The sequence below is a fragment of the Leguminivora glycinivorella genome, chromosome 26 (genome assembly GCF_023078275.1).
Source record: "Leguminivora glycinivorella isolate SPB_JAAS2020 chromosome 26, LegGlyc_1.1, whole genome shotgun sequence".
Taxonomy (NCBI): domain Eukaryota; kingdom Metazoa; phylum Arthropoda; class Insecta; order Lepidoptera; family Tortricidae; genus Leguminivora; species Leguminivora glycinivorella.
Window position 1 is genome coordinate 7246646 of NC_062996.1, and position 20604 is coordinate 7267249.

General features: G+C 36.1%; 1 protein-coding gene across 1 annotated transcript in view; it reads right to left on the bottom strand.

Annotated features, from left to right (window-relative positions):
- LOC125239958 (F-box/WD repeat-containing protein 11) overlaps positions 1–19734 on the bottom strand; it is a 34900-nt gene extending 15166 nt beyond the window's left edge. Inside the window, exons 1-6 of the mRNA XM_048147749.1 lie at positions 19583–19734; positions 14532–14648; positions 7479–7587; positions 3738–3924; positions 1897–2032; positions 133–261 (exon numbers count right to left, since the gene is read on the bottom strand). Coding sequence (XP_048003706.1) covers positions 133–261; positions 1897–2032; positions 3738–3924; positions 7479–7587; positions 14532–14648; positions 19583–19624 — 720 coding nt within the window. The 5' untranslated portion in view covers positions 19625–19734. The remainder of the gene's footprint in view (positions 1–132; positions 262–1896; positions 2033–3737; positions 3925–7478; positions 7588–14531; positions 14649–19582) is intronic.
- Between the last annotated feature and the right edge of the window lie 870 nt (positions 19735–20604).

Here is a 20604-nt window from a genome sequence, read left to right on the forward strand (position 1 = left end):
TTTTTTAAGTGGAGATAGTTGAAGGGATGGAGAGTGACATAGGCTACTTTTTGTCTCTTTCTAACGCGAGCGAAGCTGCGGGCAAAAGCTAGTACAGTTATATAATTATGTCTTTGCTTGAACTATACATACCTTAACACACTGTAACGTTTTCCTATCCCATATTTTGATTGTGTTGTCTCTGAGCCCGGACACTATTTTGTTATCGTCATATTGTAAACAGTACACGCCTTTCGAGTTTTCTGATCTGCAGTTTATCCTCTGAAACAAAATAAATATAAATATGTATGTAGTAGAAAACACAAGAGGAGACATTATATTCAACCGAAACATGTATTTTTTTGGAGAAAACGAAGGTTAGTATTCGAACTTCTGAGTCTAGTTTTGTCAGAAAAAGAAATTTTTATACACATATTTTAAAAAATGTTGAATAAAATGTCAACGGGCCGTTCTTTTTTTGCGTATGAACAATGAAATATCTACACATCGCAGAAATATTTAAAAATACCTAGTAATCCATACTAATATTATAAATGCGAAAGTAACTCTGTCTGTCTGTCTGTTACGCTTTCCCGCTTAAACCACGCAACCGATTTTGATGAAATTTGGAACAGACAATCTTTAGACCCTGAGACAGAACATAGGCTACTTTTTATTTCGAAAAAAAGGGATGAAGGGGTTGAAAAAGAGGTTGAAAGTTTGTATGGGATTTCTTAATTTTAAAAGATAAAACCATGAAACTTTATATTTTAGCACTTGATAAGAAATCATTAAACATCTTGATAAGGTCGAACGCGATTAATTAACATTATTTTTACCTTTTTTTTTTTTGTGTGTCGTGCGGTGGGAAATAAACATTAACTAAAAGCGGGTAGATTATATTTATTTGTCTACCCCGAACATTTATATATATTAATATCGGGTAGTTTTGTGTTGTTTACATCTCCGGTGACATTTTACTGGGACGTCAGTCTTCCGCGACCACGGCCAGTGCAACCTGGCCGAAACGTTGGGAAAAAAGGTAAAAATAATGTTAATTAATCGCGTTCAGCCTGTATGTGACTTTAAATATGTGTAGAAAGCGCGAGAACTTAAAGTGTTATCTTGATAAGGGATAGGGATAGGGATAGGGATAGCGATAGGGATAGCGATAGCGATAGGGATAGCGATAGCGTTAGCGATAGCGATAGCGATACGGATACGGATACGGATAATATGGGTATCGTTAGAGGGATACGGATAATCGCTCGGCGGTCTCTTACAATCAATGTGCTCTAAGACGATCGTTGTTTGCTTGCTTGAAGATTACGTTTGCGATTGGTTTGCGATAAGTATAATCAAAATGTAAAAAATTGTAAGGGATAATAGAAAAAAGTACTTCCTACACCCACCGATCATAGTGTCGAAATACGGGCTATTACGGATGTTTATAAAGGTTTCCCCAGCGTATATAGAATTACCTACGCTGTGGTCGATGTGTAATATTTCTACAATCATTGCAAGCAAAAGTATTATGTGCAATCGAAATAATCGCAGATAAATATACCTACAGAGAAACCTACGGTCCCTACGGATCCAAATGAAAATCTTAATGAATACTTTTATTACGCGGGCGAAGCCGCGGGTAAAAGCTAGTAGTATATATAAGTTTTCTAGAGAAAAAGAAGTCCTTTAACGACTCTGTTTTGGAAAGGAGACCATCGCTACCGTTCCATATTTTGCGAAACGCGATCCGAGCGAATCGAAACTGCGAAAAATTCTTAATATTCGGTGCGATAAAAAAGTTCGGCAGTTTTTGTACTGAAACAGAAACTACGGCCGATACATTTTTAATACCGATATAGAAACAGTAGTAATAAACTTTGTCTTTGCATTATTGTACTTTTGTCATTTTACCTGTAAATTGTGTCGTCCCATTCGCCAGTTGTCTTCAATGGAGCGTATGTCCTGTATGATCTTGGGGAAGAGCTGTCTGTAGAACGAGTGTGAGGGGTGCTGGCAGCCTGGCTTCGGCTTAAATAAATACTGGATCCTGGAATAAATATATAGAATGAATTTATTGGTTTGTTACTGTGAACAAATTAAATTAGAGGTAGATTCAAATGGCAATATTTTAACTAATCTTATTGAATGTAATATCTGGGCGACCGAGCTTCGCTCGGTTCTATTTTAATATATCACGTCTTTAGATAAAAAAAACTCTTATAAATACAAAAACAAAAAAAAAAAGACAAAAAACAAAAACTTAATTTCTGGCCGGGATTCGAAACCCTGACACCTACGATCTATCTGCGTACATTAGACCGACCTCGTGCGACTGAGCTAAGCGGAATCGATGCGCGCGCGGCGAAATTAAGGACCATATTTTACGTTTACAAATGCGAAAGAAAAACTCATGAAAACTCGAAAATTCGCGTTTTCCGGGATCTAAGGCTACGCTAGATCGATTTTTCACCCCCGAAAACCCCCACAAAACAAATTTCAGCGAAATCGTTAGAGCGGTTTCCGAGATCGTCGGTATATATAAATAAATATATAAATAAATAAATAAATAAATAAATAAATATACAAGAATTGCTCGTTTAATAGTATAAGATAAACACTACTAAGACGATTAGGCTAAGAGAACCCAGAGCCGTCAGACCTTCCTCATTTTCTCCAAGATGAAACTTAGATAATGTATTAGCTAGTTCAGCCTAGGGTTGCAAATAGAAAAAAAAAAAACATTTTTTTTTCAGAATTATGAAAAAAACAACATGAAAACAAAACTGAGCACCACGGTTTTTTTTTTTCAGATGAACAAATAATTCGACAATAACGGTTTTTCGTGAGTTGTAACGTGTTTCAATAACAATAAAGTACATTTTAATTCGATTAACATTCAGTATACAAACGTTTATTGGGGAATCCCCGATGCGGCGTGCAGCGTGGAGAGGCGGTGGTGTTGCCAACAGTAAATAGTGATAACTACCAACTACAGATTTCGTAAATGTTACTTTTATAAGACCAGAAATTATATTTATTTTATTAAATTCGTTTAATAGTTAACATTAAGTCTAAAAAACCGTATAAAAGTATTAACTGCTTTGCAAATATTGAAAAACATACTCGAGAAAAAAAACTGGTTTTTTTTACGGTTTTTTTCATGTTTTTTTTTTTCAAGCCAGAAAAAAACCGTTTTTTTGCAACCCTAGTTCAGCCAGACGGCCATTTTATTGCTACAAGATAAAAAAAAATTCCTTAAATGCTCAAGGCTGTGAGAGAGCTTTTATATGTGTTAGAAATTACTGTTAGTAATTGAGAATAATCATTTCTTGACCATTTCCACCTGCCGTAACTTTTACGGCTTTTAATGGTAGTATAAACTTTGGAAGTACCAGGAGTGCATATATTAAAAGAGAACTCACCATCCTCTCCTGTCCGCGATGCCTGCCTGCCTTCTGAGATGACCGACTACCCAAGACTACAAAAGTACCAGGAGCGCATTTATTGTAAGAGATGACACTCACCATCCTCTCCTCTCAGCAAGCCTCTCCACAGTCCGGATCTACCGTTCCACTAGTTTCTTCCACAGCATACCTTCTCAGATGACCCACTACTCACACATACGAGCGAACCCAGATAGTTTAGATAGATATGCCAGACCTATCACCTCCTTTAGACTAGTTTTTACTATGTTTAATGGCAGATCAAAACATTGGAAGTACCAGGAGTGCATATATCATAAGAGGACTCACCATCCTCTCCTCTCAGCGAGGCCTCTCCACAGCGAATCAGTCCGGACCTTCCGTTCCACAAGTTTCTTCCACAGCATGCCTTCCGAGATGACTCGTTGCCATTCTCGGCAGACCAGCTCGGCAGCGCAGAGAGAGCTGGCGTCGAGGTACGAGAGAATATTCTCGGCGACGTGGTCGAGACCTTTTTCTGTGGAGAAAGAGAAATAATTGAGACAATAAAATTGATTTTTCACACGCTTTTTTTTATGGGATAGGAGGCAAACGGGCAGACAGGTCGCCAGACATGGACACCCGAAACACCAGAGGTGTTGGAGGTGCGTTGCCGGCCTTTAAGATGGGTGTACGCTCTTTTCTTGAAGATTTGAAGGTCGTATCGGTCGCTAATATCGCTTTTATTAGGTCGACCTGAATAACTATGTAATGGAATCTAAGGTAAAATACTACTACTACTAAACCGTTAAATCAGGGTTTTTAAAAAAACCGTGAAGTTGAGATTAACCTTTCAGCAAGACATACAAGAATACCTATTTTAAAAACACGGAATATCAATTTGTTTACGACAGAGTGAATTTAAAATTCAAATAGGTTTAACTTCGATTTGCGATTCAATGCTATCTCCATCGTTTTCGCGTTGTGAACAATCTGGTAGGGAAATGAGATATGTGGCTTGCCATGAGCGAAGGGTTCTCATGTCTCGTGTACAAAAAGCATCATCGATCAAAACAGGCGCACTGTACCCTCTGGCCTGTGGCTAGACCCAAACAGAGGCGGGTCACGCCGCGCCACAAGTACATGCCGGCGGCCGCGAGTTCGCGGCCAATTCAGTGGCGACGACCTTCGCGCGGCGCAATAGAATTCAATGTCGGCTGCTCGAGTGCGGTCCGTTTGTTAATGTAGGTAATAGTTTAAAATGGCGGCATTTTGTGAACATCAAAAGAGTGAGCCTTCTGTACTTGTACTATTATATATTCTGTGACCCAAATTGTCTGTCTGACATTGAGCAGACCAAGGTCACTCAGTAAATACACATTTTTGACAAGCCACAGATAAAAGGCCGAGTGGAGGATTGACTATTGCAACCAGTCGCAAATAAAAATCCATGCTAATATTATAAATGAGAAAGTGTGTCTGTTTGTTTGTCCGTCTTTCACTGCAAAACGGAGCGACGAATGGACGTGATTTTTTAAGCGGAGAGAGAGCCGTCCACTTCCCTAAAATGGGGGTTAGAAGTTTAAAGCAAGCGAAGCCGCGGGAAAAACCTAGTACTATAATATTATCACCAAAACATTCCAAATCAAACATACATTCAATAACGCGATGTAGAAATTGATGCTCTTGTTACAACGCCATCTTTCGACGATCGTGAACACCATTAAAATTTCTATTGTAATTTTAGGATTCAGGTCCTAAAGGACTTAAAATGAAATTATAAGGAGACTTTTATACTAGAAAGCCACATTATGGAGATAAACATGTGCAAGATACAACAACATAGAGGAAAGTTTTCAAGATATATCAACTGTTGAATAATATTTAAAAACGGCACTCAGGTTTTATTACTTTTTCACTTGGAAGTGTTATTTTATTTGTGTTTGATTTTATTGAATTGTGGTTAGATAATAAATGGTTATTATTTGGTGAAATACCACAACAATGCACCCGAAGGAACAGAATCCATACTATCCATAATAATCCATACTTCCATACTAATATTATAAATGAGAAAGTGTGTGTGTCTGTTTGTTTGTCCGTCTTTCACGGCAAAACGGAGCGACGAACTGTCGTGATTTTTTAAGTACGGACAGTTGAAGGGATGGAAAGTGACACAGGCTTTTTGTCTCTTTCTAACCCCCCCCATTTCCCTAAAATGGAGGGTGGAAGTTTGTATGGAGAATTCCGCAATTTTAGAATTTAGCTCGAGCGAAGCCGCGGGCTGAATCTAGTAGTGTATATTTTAGCATGTCACAGGAATTTTCATGTTCAGTAGCATTCCGGATGATGATTTGTAGTGGTTAAGCACAATATGTAATGAACCCTCGTGGATGTCAGCTGCCGCTCCGTTGGTAGGTTTAAGGAACAGAGTCTTATATGACGATTAAAGAAACTTAGGCAGTTAACAATGTGGACTAAACTTTTTTGAATACCACATCAGTGGCAAACAAGCATACGCCTGATTGTTAGCAGTCACTAATATAGCTTACAGAAGCCTAAGACTCCAAAGACGTTACCTGCGCGTAGTTGAAGCTATAATAAAATAATACATTGTACTTCTTGCACCAGATATTATTACTAGTCAAAGAATAGACTAGTGTAATGAACTCTCATGGATTTCAGCTGCCGCTCCTTTGGTAGGATAAGATAGAAACTAGTAGAAATACACATATTTAAAGTCACACACAGGTCGAACGCGATTAATTAACATTATTTTTACCTTTTTAGGGTTCCGTAGTCAACTAGGAACCCTTATAGTTTCGCCATGTCTGTCTGTCCGTCCGTCCGTCCGTCCGTCCGTACGTCCGCGGATAATCTCAGTAACCGTTAGCACTAGAAAGCTGAAATTTGGTACCAATATGTATATCAATCACGCCAACAAAGTGCAAAAATAAAAAATGGAAAAAAATGTTTTATTAGGGTACCCCCCCTACATGTAAAGTGGGGGCTGATATTTTTTTTTCATTCCAACCCCAACGTGTGATATATTGTTGGATAGGTATTTAAAAATGAATAAGGGTTTATTAAGATCGTTTTTTGATAATATTTATATTTTCGGAAATAATCGCTCCTAAACGAAAAAAAAACCGGCCAAGTGCGAGTCGGGCTCGCGCACAAAGGGTTCCGTAGCAGCAAATATAATAAACTTATTATGTCAATTTATACACCTGCCAAAATTACAGTTAAATCAACCTATCTCAAAAACTATAAGAGATACTTTGATCAAACTAAAAATCGTTGAAAGAGTTAATTAGCATGCATCACCTCTATTTTTTTTAGAATTTTATACCCCGTAGTTATAAAAATAGAGGGGGGGGGACATACTTTTTACGACTTTGAGAGCTGATATCTCAAAAACCGTTCACTTTAAGAAAAATGTTTTTTAGAAAACTTTATATCATTTTAAAAGACCTTTCCATTGATACCCCACACGGGTATGTACATCGAAAAAAAAATTTTCATCCCTCAGTTACATGTATGGGGATGGGGGGCCCCACCCCCAATTCTTTTTTTTACTATTTAGTGTCATAATTTTGTAGCGGTTCATACAACACATATTCCCATCAAATTTCATCACTGTAGTACTTATAGTTTCCGAGTAAATCGGCTGTGACAGACGGACAGACGGACAGACGGACAGACGGACAGACGGACATGACGAAACTATAAGGGTTCCGTTTTTGCCATTTTGGCTACGGAACCCTAAAAAAGTGCGTCCCCCCCCTCTAACTTTTGAACCATAAGTTTAAAAAATATGAAAAAAATCACAAAAGTAGAACTTTATAAAGACTTTCTAGGAAAATTGTTTTGAACTTGATAGGTTCAGTAGTTTTTGAAAAAAATACGGAAAACTACGGAACCCTACACTGAGCGTGGCCCGACACGCTCTTGGCCGGTTTTTCCCAACGTTTCGGCCAGGTTGCACTGGCCGTGACCTGTGTGTGACTTTAAATATGTGTGCAAAGCGCGAGAACTTAAAGTGTTATAGTAGAAATACAGATAAGATATAAGGTGTTTCAAGGGACTTACTGGGCAGCATGCTGATGAAATCTCTCTGCAGCATGGGCTTGAGGTATGCGTTGATGTGTCCATGTTGGTAGTGGCACATGCGTGCCAGGAGTTGTTCCACAAACTCCACCTGGAAAGACACATTATTATAAGACTAGTAATTTATTAGTGTTCACATAATTGTGACCTTTTCAATCCAAAGGTATTCAATCAAAATTGACGGTTGTTGATGACGCCGATTTTATATTTAAGCTATAATGGAAATAGCACTAATGACCCATTATTATACCTAGTAGGGATGTACCGACTAGTCAGGAAAGCCGACTATCCGGCCACATTTGTAGTCGGCAATTAGTCGGCGACTAGTCGGCAAAAAAGGCCGATTAGTCGGCACTTCATTAGTGATAGAAAAACAGTACAAAACTTAATTATCATCTGAAGATTATGGTTGAATTATGTACCCTATTCGTAATTCCTTTCTTTGTCAAAACAATAAATATCTGTAATCATCACAGAAATAAGCTCGTTGTTAAAAATGAAAAATGTATATCATTATTGTCATGGTGGTTTGAACTCTTAAATAAAACCGGCCAAGAGCGTGTCGGGCCACGCTCAGTGTAGGGTTCCGTAGTTTTCCGTATTTTTCTCAAAAACTACAGAACCTATCAAGTTCAAAACAATTTTCCTAGAAAGTCTTTATAAAGTTCTACTTTTGTGATTTTTTCCATATTTTTTAAACATATGGTTCAAAAGTTAGAGGGGGGGGGGACGCACTTTTTTTTCCTTTAGGAGCGATTATTTCCGAAAATATTCATATTATCAAAAAACCGGCCAAGTGCGAGTCGGGCTCGCGCACAAAGGGTTCCGTAGCAGCAAATATAATAAACTTATTATGTCAATTTATACACCTGCCAAAATTACAGTTAAATCAACCTATCTCAAAAACTATAAGAGATACTTTGATCAAACCAAAAATCGTTGAAAGAGTTAATTAGCATGCATCACCTCTATTTTTTTTAGAATTTTATACCCCGTAGTTATAAAAATAGAGGGGGGGGACATACTTTTTACGACTTTGAGAGCTGATATCTCAAAAACCGTTCACTTTAAGAAAAATGTTTTTTAGAAAACTTTATATCATTTTAAAAGACCTTTCCATTGATACCCCACACGGGTATGTACATCGAAAAAAAATTTTCATCCCTCAGTTACATGTATGGGGGCCCCACCCCAATTCTTTTTTTTTTACTATTTAGTGTCATAATTTTGTAGCGGTTCATACAACACATATTCCCATCAAATTTCATCACTGTAGTACTTATAGTTTCCGAGTAAATCGGCTGTGACAGACGGACAGACGGACAGACGGACAGACGGACATGACGAAACTATAAGGGTTCCGTTTTTGCCATTTTGGCTACGGAACCCTAAAAAATCATGAAAAGCGCGAACGAAGGACCAAAACCAAGGACTAATCGGCCGACTAATCGGCCACCCAAGCGCCGACTAGTCGGTAGTCGGCCTAGTCGGCCAAATCAATAGTTGGTACATCGCTAATACCTAGATATTTTTCTGTCACGAACGTCAAGGTGTAAGTGCTTGACAAAATAAATACATCGACAATCCTTTTATTGATGAATAGCCTTACATGAGGTTATTAATTACCCCTCATAATAACCTCTAAAATCTTGAATAATAATGTAAGAACTTATGTAAACTATTAAAATATGGTTCGTTTTATTATTATTGTCCATTTATTTAAAAACATGTGACATTTGTATAAAACATTAATGTTATATACACCTAAATTCAAGCCTATATTCCCTAAACGGGGTAGGCAGAGCACATGAAACTACTCAAGATCCAGTACCACGGCAATAATTATATAATTAATGACATAATTATAATAATCAATTATAATGTAGGTTATCGATGAACTAAATATCGGAAGGAAGTCACTAGAAGTATCACTTCGTTCGTGCTAGAAAAATATCTAGGTATACTCATTATGTAAGCTTTCAAGACAGACCACCAACTCAACGGAGCAAATTGACAAGGACCTCTATTAAAATAGCTTTCTTACAATTCGGTACATAACTTACATATCGTCACTACTTTAAAAAAAACTTGTACCTTCGTCTGTCAATGAAAAAAAATTGAAGTAAGTATGTATGGAATGCATATAGACTTACTGCGTTTTAACTTTGAGGAACAGCGTGAGATACGAGATTTTTTAAAAGTAGTGACGATATGCCAGAAAAAAACTCTTTTAAATGTTGTTTCTCTATGTAAACTGAAAATAACCTAACCTAACCACAAAATTAAAATTTTGAAAAACCCCCGACCGCGACATAGTAGACCGATTTTCATGAAACATGGCTAACAACACTCCCGACTAACTCAGCTTTCAACAAAAAAAAAACTAAATCTAAATCGGTTCATCCGTTCGGGAGCTACGATGCCGCAGGCAGACATACACACAGACAGACAGACAGACACGTCAAACTTATAACACCCCGTCGTTTTTGCGTCGGGGGTTAAAAAGTAAGTACAGTGGCCATTTATTCATTCGCATCTATAACATTTTATACAAAACAGTCCTTTACCTACAGAGCTAAATATTTGTGCTTCAAAAATCTTTTTAATACGTGTTTGAACCGAACTGGGCAGATTCACTTACTAGCATATCATACTACTAAAGTAGGTATGTGGGCGTTATTGTTTTGTCTTAAATGTTTCGTCATGTACTTTGATCTTGTTTTTTTTTGTTCATATTGCCCACTCATTTCTGAGGCACAGAACTTCGAATATAATATACTCGGCACCAGAATTTCAGGCTCAATCAGCAATTCCCGTTAAGTTTGTACATTTGGATCACGGCTCCGATTTTGATAAAAATTGGTAGGCTGATAGAATCCATGATGCTGAGCAAGATCCACTAGGTTTCCCATAATGTCCTAGGTTGATTGTATGAAACTTTCCTTTTTAGTTACCGAAAATGTATAGAAATCTGGTTAAAAAAAAGGAAAGTTTCATACAAACTACATAGGACATTTTGGGAAACCTAGTGGATCTTGCTCAGCATCATGGACTCTATCAGCCTACCAATTTTTATCAAAATCGGAGACGTGATCCAAATGTACAAACTTAACGGGAATTGCTCCAATATTGGTGACTGCTCAGTGTCTTAGGTCTAGTACAAGATGGAATATAATACAGACCGTTTATAATTGGAAACTGCAAGCAGGCAGACAAGTATGGTCGCGCGATAAATGATAAAACATCTGGCCGATATCGCACTTACAAATAGTGTGATAGGAAGGGCCAGATGTTTTATTACTTGCCTGCCAGACTGCACGCGTTTACCGTACAAATAACAGTCACTTGTCACTTGCAATCTGTCTGCAATCACCATCCGTTATATTGGAGCAGCCAAGTAGCTCACAAATATCTGCTGCACTACTGCCAAACTGTCGAGTGTATATTTGTGTTTGACGACCGGTCTGGCTCAGTCGGTAGTGACCCTGCCTGCTAAGCCGTGGTCCTGGGTTCGAATCCCGGTAAGGGCAATTATTTGTGTGATGAGCACAGATATTTGTTCCTGAGTCATGGATGTTTTCTATGTATATAAGTATTTATTTATCTATTTAAGGCCTGATTCGTAACGGATTTGTCAAATTCAGAGTGCTTTTTCTTGTATAATTTCTAGCTTACTTTCTATATACATTACACCATTCAAATTGCCAGATTCACAAAATTATTATGTTAGAATCATGTTTAAAAGCAATTCTCAACTAACTAGATAGATAAAATTAAAGTGATCGCTGAAAATAATTCGGCGACAAATTGCTGTCAAAAACTTGATTCCTGTTGACGAAACTTGCATTTAAATCATTTTTAACACTACCAGGCAACCAACATTATACCTTATCTGAAAGGCAATTTCTTTACGATTCCTATGAAACAATGATAATGTAGATGAGTCTCCAAATATCCACTTTACTAGGAATTCAGTCGATGCAGTGTCCGTTACTAAGCATTTAAAGCAAAGTAACCACTTTTCGATAAAAAATCTACAACAAAAACTGCTGAACGAAGCTGTTCGCAGATTTTATTTAATAATATGATCTTTCAACTTTATTCTGACAATAGCTGGATATCATCCACCACAGCTATGAAGCCAGCAGCCTGCTAAAGCCAACGCTCTTCAAATCGGGTAAAAAACTTAATTTAACGAAGTCTCATAGTATTCACCTATTAACCGGAATAGGATGGAGTGTCTAAGAAATTCATTCATTTAAATGACACCAACCATAAGCCACCAAAATATTTAAAAAAAGATAGTCCTTGATAGGACTAAAACTAAGAATGTGTCGAAAAACACTGTCGGATGTACGATGGAGGGCGTACAACAAAACTTACAACATGAGCGAGGAGAAATGGAGAATGATGAATTTACTAATAAATAATAAATTTTAAATACATTTTAAACACATTATAGAAAAACATACTTTGATTCGGCCGGCTCTGGTACCGTTAAAACAGTTTTGAATTTGACAAATCCGTTACGAGTCAGGCCTTAAGTATGTATATCGTCGCTTAGCACACCATACTCCCCATAGTACAAGCTTTGCTTAGTTTTGGCTAAGTTGATCAGTAAGGTGTCCCCCAATATTTATTTATTTTATTTATACAGGGTGCCCGGTAATTAATGGACAACCTTTTATCCACCAAGAGGGCACCTTATACTGGTCCAGAAAATCGACTTTAAGGTTTAGTAAAAGTCGCCAGTTTTCACACTTTTTTAAATTTCAATGGATATTAATTGACAACCTTTTAACCACCAAGAGGGCACCTTAGTGGTTCAGAAAACCGACATTAAGGTTTAGTAAAAGTCGCCTGGTTTTCGAGATTTTCACACTTCTTAAAATTTTAGGTAGTATTAAAATTTTAAAAAGTGTGAAAATCTCGAAAACCAGGCGACAGGCCTTTTAACCACCAAGAGGGCACCTTATACTGGTCAAAAAAAGGTTTAATAAAAGTCGATTTTCTGGACCAGTATAAGGTGCCCTCTTAGTGGTTAAAAGGTTGTCCATTAATTACCGGGCACCCGGTATATTTGAGCACCTCGGCCATTCCAACATTTCCAACATATTTGATGGCGACTGTACCCAGTACCAAACACAATTAAAAATCTACCATCTTATCCTACATGTGACTGCACTATCTTTTTACCGGTCTGGCTCAGTCGGTAGGTCGGTACTGTCGGTAGTGACCCTGCCTGCTGAGCCGCGGTCCTGGGTTCGAATCCCGGTAAGGGCATTTTTTGTGTGATGAGCTCAGATATTTGTTCCTGAGTCATGGATGTTTTCTATGTATTTATCTACCTCTATTTAAGTATGTATTTATGGGCGATTCTCAGAGATGACGTTGACGTTCGGTGCCTGATTTCGGTGGTGATTTTTATTTACTACTTTTGTGATATGTCAGTCTATTTACTAAAATCTAGCCTAAATATAAAAAATATTGGTGGTGGAGGCCTCCATTAGAACCTTATAGTTTGTATGAAATCTGACATTTAAAAATCACCGAAATTATGTATGGGCACTGTAATCAATTTGCCCCACCGAAATCAGTTTTTTTACACATTATTCCATATTTCAACTTTATATATAATTTAATATTCAATATATTGATGTTTTTCATTTTAATTCGATGACAGGTCATGTAAAAAGGCTCATAATCGCGCAATTTTACTAAATTTTACATGTTAATATACTAGTCATTATCGAGTAGTGAATTTTGTCCCCATAGTATGGATTAATTTGCTTACAAACATAGTTTTATGTTTTTACAAAGTATATCCTACTATTTAAGTATCAAATTTAATGTTAGAAAATAATGCACAATAAACCAGTTTACAACGTGGCAATAGAAGTCGGTGATCACTTTTTTTGATATCGGTGGTCAAAAAATCCACCGAAACCACGGAAATCAACACCACTGATATCAAATTTTATCACTTTTTTGGAGATAACTCCAATAGCATGCATGATAGAGAGGAGATGTCATAATGACGAATAACATTCTTTCAAGGATTTATTAGTACCTTACATAACGACAAATGCCCTAAAACTGTGGGAGTAAATTGAACCACCGAATCTTAAAAAACATGAGACCAAACCCACCGAATGACTGAGAAACCTTTAAAAAGTCCCCTTTATAAAACGGTACTTCATCTCCTCTACACTAAATGGTTAAAAGATATCTAAAACATACTATATTTGTGCCACTGTGTCCCTGATTTATTAATTTGTATGAGTACTGTCATGTTTAAAAAATTACACCGAAATCAGTCACTAGCCCGGGACACATCGTAAATTTGTCTTTACTCGATGACTTTAGCTAACATATTATTTATATATAGAAAATATGATAGGTTAACTAATACCTTATGCGTGAATATCTAAAACAACTGCAATAAACAACTCCATCTTGAGTTATGATTTTTTGTTTTGCAAATTCTGGGTGCGGGACACGACCACTGAAGGTCATTTTTCGCATTTAATATTTTATTACTTATTCTATACAAATGATAAATGAATAATTTTGTAGTGTACCAAATAGAACAGAGGCTAAAGATTATGCCTGAATTAAATCAGATTTTTAGAACAGTCCGTTCTGACATTTTTTGCCCCGGACACGTAAAAACGCGCCTCCTGAGAAATGCCCTTATATCGTCGCTTAGCACCCATAGTACAAGCTATTCTTAGTTTAGGGCTAAGTTGATCTGTGTAAGGTGTCCCTAAAATGTATTTATTTATCTTTTGACCTCAGAGTTCTTATTTTCCACCATACTGTAAATTAGAATTAAGAATTTCACCGCACCCTTTCTTACTGCGGGTATCGACTGCGGGATATGGGTTAACTCGTGGTATAGACGAGAGACTGGCAACTAGTCACTGCAATGTCACAATTTAAGCTTAATTACCAAGTGGCACTGAAACTGGGGTAGTTTCATGTGCTCTTCCCACCCCTTCATGGGATACAGGCGTGATTGTATGTATGACTCACCTGATCTGTCTCGTTCCATCTGGCGAACAAGTTGAGGCATGTGTCTCGCTCCGCGGTGTACGCTGGGCTGCTTGGGGCAGGCCGCACGCCAGTGTCCAGGGACGTTAAGGATGTCACCTGGTGAGGAGAAAGTGGTTAGTGGTGGCACATAGAGTAATTATTTTAAGTAATGTATTTATAGGCCGGTCAAATCTTACACGAAAATCTGCTAAAAAAACAAAGTGTGATGTAAAGGTGCGTTTTTGGTATATTATCACAGAATATATAATAGTACAAGTACATATGGCTCACTCCTTTGATGTTCACAAAACACCGCCATTCTAAATTCTTACCTACATTAACAAACGGACCGCACACGAGCAGCCGACATTGAATTCTATTGCGTCGCGCGAAGGTCGTCGCCACTGAATGGGCCGCGAACTCGCGGCCGCCGGCATGTACTTATAGCGCGGCAATAGAATCGCGGAGTCAGCCGCCCCTGATATTATTTAGGGTCCTTGGAGGACTGTGAAACTATGTTTTGCAAGCAGCTTTTATTTTTATTTGCAAAAAACTGCAAAAAAATCGGACTTTTTTTAGTTTTTGCAGTGTCATTTAAAAACTGGAGATTTTAGGCAATAAGTTGCTTTACAAAGTTGAAGGTACATTAAATTTAAAATCATTTGAGCCTACTTACAAGCAGAAGGAATTGAAAACAGAATACTGATTAATACTTTTGTAATATTAGCTAAAAATTGGTGAGCATTAGACTCTTCGTTTGTCGCGACATCTATTGACAAGTAGCACTACTGATAATTTACGCTAGCTGACGCGTGATTGTCGCTAGATGTCACTACAAATAACCCGCATTTACTGATGTATAGAGTTACAACTCTTCCATTACTTATTCCTCTATTATCAAATGCTGGGATGTAAGTAAATAAAATAAAAGCACTGTTAGAAGCAGACATTCTCTAAGGGTAACTGAAAGAGATCCCTTAAAGGGATATGTTCGCCTTTGTACACAATTATTATATTCTCTGTACTTTATTTTGTGCAATAAAGTGTTTTACTAATAGTACTAAATTAAAATAAATTTTGGGAATGACATCTAACTGCACTTTTTTGCTGCCCCATTATGTTGTCATTAGTTCCATATGCATACATACAATTACATTTGAACACAAATAGAGGTGAACAAAAAACATAATTGTGTATGTCAACTCAGGTCAGTTTCGATAATAGCAGATAAAAACTGAAAAATATCTATAATAGATTATAAAATTACTAGCTTCTGCCCGCGGCTTCGCGTTAGAAAGAGACAAAAAGTAGCCTATGTCACTCTCCATCCCTTCAAGTATCTCCACTTAAAAGATCACGACAATTCGTCGCTCCGTTTTGCTGTGAAGGACGGACAAACAAACAGACACACACACTTTCCAATATTAGTATGGATTCTTGCTATTTTAACTAGTACTAGTAGACTATGTAGAATGTGAAATAGGGGAAAAATTTTTGGTTAAGCAGGATAACATTAAAGAAAAATATTGTATAATCATGAGATGCAACAGAAGGCAGGTGTTTTCTGATGGCAATGACCTGAGATAATTTGGACCAGAATTACATTTACTTTTGTATGGAACTAGTCCCCCGACTCAAAAACAACACGGTGTTATAAGTTTGATATGTCCCCGAACAAATGAACCGATTTCGATATAATTTTTTTGTTTGAAAGCTGAGTTAGTCGAGAGTGTTCTTAGCCATGTTTTATGAAAATCGGTCCACTATGTCGTGGTCGGGGGTATTTTCAAAATTTTATTCCTTTCTTCCCGTGGGTGTCGTAGAAGGCGACTATGGGATATGGGTTAAATTGTGGCATAGGCGAGAGGCTGGCAACCTGTCACTGCAATGTCACAGTTTCGTTTTCTTTCAACCCTGTGTTTCAACTAGGGCTTGCATTCCGGAATTCCGGAATCTCGAAATTCCGGAATTTCGGACAATTTTTCCGATATTACAGTTCCGGAATTGAAACACATAATCTCGAAAATTCCGGAATTGAAAAAAGATATATTTTTCGACGAAAACGTGTAATATCAGACTGGTTATTTTACAAAACTACCACCGCGTCTATAAAAGATATGTAAATTCAATAGTTAGACACTGCTCGGATTCAGGTAGTGCCTATTTTATGACCAAAAGGTTGCATCCAGGGCTAGTTAGAGCGAGATAGTGTAGTTTTAACCCGCTAATATTATACCATTGTCACTTTCTGGTTTTGCTCTCAACTGTTTTAGCTAATAAATGAAATATATAATCAGTTTAAAGTAAATATTTGTTTTAGAAAGTTGTGTTTTGTGATAATTTAAAATTACTAGCCGGGAGTTGAGTGTTATGCTCGATTACTGAAGAACAATTAAATATAAATAAATAACATCAGGTACATTATTATTTTATTAGCGTTATTTACCTATATGCTCAATTTATTAGATCGAACTTAAATTTCAGTAATCTAAATTAATCGGTATTAAAGCGGCATAAACTCAAAATTTTACTTCTTTTCTCATAGCACTGAATATTTTAGGCATAAAATCTTAAGTTCAGATGCAAATCGTAGTATTTGGTATTACATTCATTCACAAGCATAACGTCGTAGTTACTTTATACACTTTTCACAAAGACGTGTGCATAACTGCATATTTTATTAAACTCTATCTAAGTCTATTACCACTTACCACAAAATCGAAAGATTTGAGAAGCAAATGTATGGAAAATGATGAATATGAAAAGAATGATTTATTTTTTTTACAAAAAATTAAGGTGTACATGTAGGTACCTAGGAATAAATCATAAAATCTGTTTTTGGGCTAGCTTGGATATCTTTTGCCCCTACTCGAGTCTGATAAAGGTAATTCAACATTTCTTTTATTACAGTTATGTGAACAAGACGTTATGCCAGTCTTGTAAATTATTACTTTTATATTATTTCGATGGTCAATGGATAAAAAAATAACTTTTACGTTGACCACTATCAGAAAACTGGCACTAAAACCTCGTTTGTATCGTTAACTGTAGTTCGAAATACCTTGCAAGACCGATTTTGACACAAAATGGGCTTTCCTGTAAAATTACTAAAATGAAAATTTCAGTGTTACATGCCTTTCAGGTACGGAGTTATTGTCTTAAACGTCGATTTATAATAAATTTCGATTTAAAATTGTATTATTTCATCAAAAACCCACCAGAAAACCAAACCAAAAAAAATTTTTCAATTCCGGAACTAGTTCCGGAATTCCGGAATTGAAGTCCAATCTCGAAAACCAGTTCCAGAATTGAAAATCGTCCGATATTGCAAGCCCTAGTTTCAACCCCTTATTTGCCAAGAGAGGCACTGAAGCATTAATAGTTTCATGTGCTCTGCCTACCCCTTTATGGGACACAGGCGTGATTGTATGTATGTTGTATGTATGTATGTTATTCTACTAAATGTTATGTTTTTTTAATAGATTTTCCTTAACCCTTAAATGCATGATTTTTTTCTTTTAACTAGAAATTAATAATGTGATAGACAATGGTTTTCTGACTCTAGGAAAAATAATAAAAAAATATTTAACATCGATTTTAATACTAAATCAGTGTTAGAAATAAAATAGGCTAAATCTTACTTATATAAATATATAATTACTAGTAAAATTTATAAGAAAACTTTTACTACTATTAAAAAGGTACACTATTTGAGAAACCCCTATGATAAAATGATTAAACATAAAATAGTTACTAACTCTGAAAAAATCTGCCTGAATCATGTACTAAAAATCACCATCATCCAGTTTTTTCACACTTTTCCGCCATTTTTTCTTAAATGGTTGGAAATAATGTTTTTATTTAGTAATTGAGATGTAGGATCTAAGAAAAATAAATAAAAAAGTCCAGCTTATATTTTGGCTATAAACTAGCCAAAATATACATACATACATACAAAATATACATACATTGTAGCCAAATGGCAACAATATGCATTTAAGGGTTAATGTAAAGTTAGTAGTCATAAATAATGTAACAAAATAGTAATATGCCTTTCATACAAAATGGATATATATCAATGTTGATATCCGATATTTCAATATTTATTATACATATCACATATTTTCGAACCCTGCCTGAAACTTTGGGGGTCCTAGGAAAACCAAGTAACATATGTCTAGAGGCCCTAAATCTGAGCCTGATCAACATAATGTGTCATATAGTTCATGCATTTATTATGAGTAACCAGACTTTGTCATTCCAAATGCCATGAAAAGCATCTTTGGCCCAATTTATTAGTAATTAAACTTAATAACTCTGAACCAAGACAACTAATATTTGAAGTACTAACCAGCCTACCATGTAACTATGGCATAGTGTGAACAGATAAGTAATCAGTGCTCATAACGGCGGCATGTAATCGACAGTGAAGCGGAACCTAGTTATGTCATGGCAATCTTCTGAACATCAGTAAATTGCGAAATCACGCGAAAGTGGAACACCATAGTTTCTCATTGTTACAATGCTTTAAAATTAACAAAAATAACTTGGAACAGGAGACTACTCTATGCAAATGGTATAAAACATAGTTTTACAGCCATTACTGACCATTTGAAATCGTTTTTCAGCAAAATCTAACGGTACCTAACGATAGTAGAAGTTTGACCCTAGAACTCATTCTAACGACTAATTTGAGTGACTCATACTGTTTCAGAATTCAACTAAGTAGAAAAGATCTTGTATAAGCTTTGGATGGCAAAGAAATAAGGATAAAAGCAAGTGACGAATAAAAAAATATGATTCTCGGAAACGTCCGCAATGCAGGAAAAGTTATTTTATTAGTTTATCTATAAACTACTTCAGCCTAAAACGTTACAATATGTATGCAAAAGCATAAAACGCGTGTTAAAGATGCATATTACTAGTCAAAGTTAACTGATATTAGGTTGCCCTCAAAACACAAAATAATCGAAATCAAACTGAGTGCTGCCAAAGATGGCGGATCAGCCATGACAGAATGGGATTGCTCCAAATAATAATTGTGGCCATACCTGAGGCGGCGTTGTATCTTCTATCATCCTTTCAGTCTCCATTTTTACTATATCACTGAAAACATCAAATAGTCTAATAAAATCACCACTAATAACTAAATCACAATAGCTCGGTTACAATGGTCATCGCTCGCATGACGTCAAGCACAAGCACTAACTATTGACACGTTATGACTGATGCTATTTACACTAATTTCACTGAATCTTGTCACTGCACTTTGTTTGGTGACGTGTTGGAAATGGAAGTCATGGAATTTGAGACGCTTGAAATCAACTTGAAATATGCAAGTTAATTCATTTAGTTCAAAACAATAGTCTTCTGAAGTACGTCTTTTTAAGAAAACTACACATATATCAATAGGCAGAATTTTTAATTGAATCTTTAAATAAAATTAAATGTGACATATAAACTGTATAATAAATAAACACATATTGTTTAAATTCTGTTTATATTTTGAGAATTGGTAATGAATAAATAACGTTAATATTTAACGTTAATAATGTTAATATTTTACAGTAAATTAGACTCATTTCATACTCATTTATAAAATAGAAAAATAAGTACAATAGCTTCAACGCAACATTGAAGTAGTTCGGATACACTGATTGGGGTTCCAAAACATTTTTTATATGGAACCCCCATATAAGTTGGCTAAATACAGGAACTCGGGGCAAAGAAAATGTTAAACTAATAAAAAAAAAGAATGTTAATGTTGCCATTACGATACTTTTATGCATAAATTAGAGATAATCTTATTACAGAAAAAAATTCAGTTAAAAAAAATACATCATACAACCGTTGCCTTATTTCTCCTTCCATTTTATCTCCTATATATAACGGTTTATTTTGTACGGGTGCCACTATAAAGTTCAGTAAAGGTGTCAGTAAATAACTAAGACTAACTTTACTTAAGTATTGTAAGTATCTTTATTTACATGAACATATTTACATAATTATATAAGAAACTAAGACTAAATTTCAAAGCTAGCTAATGTCTAAAAATAGGCCCTTGAGGCATTGT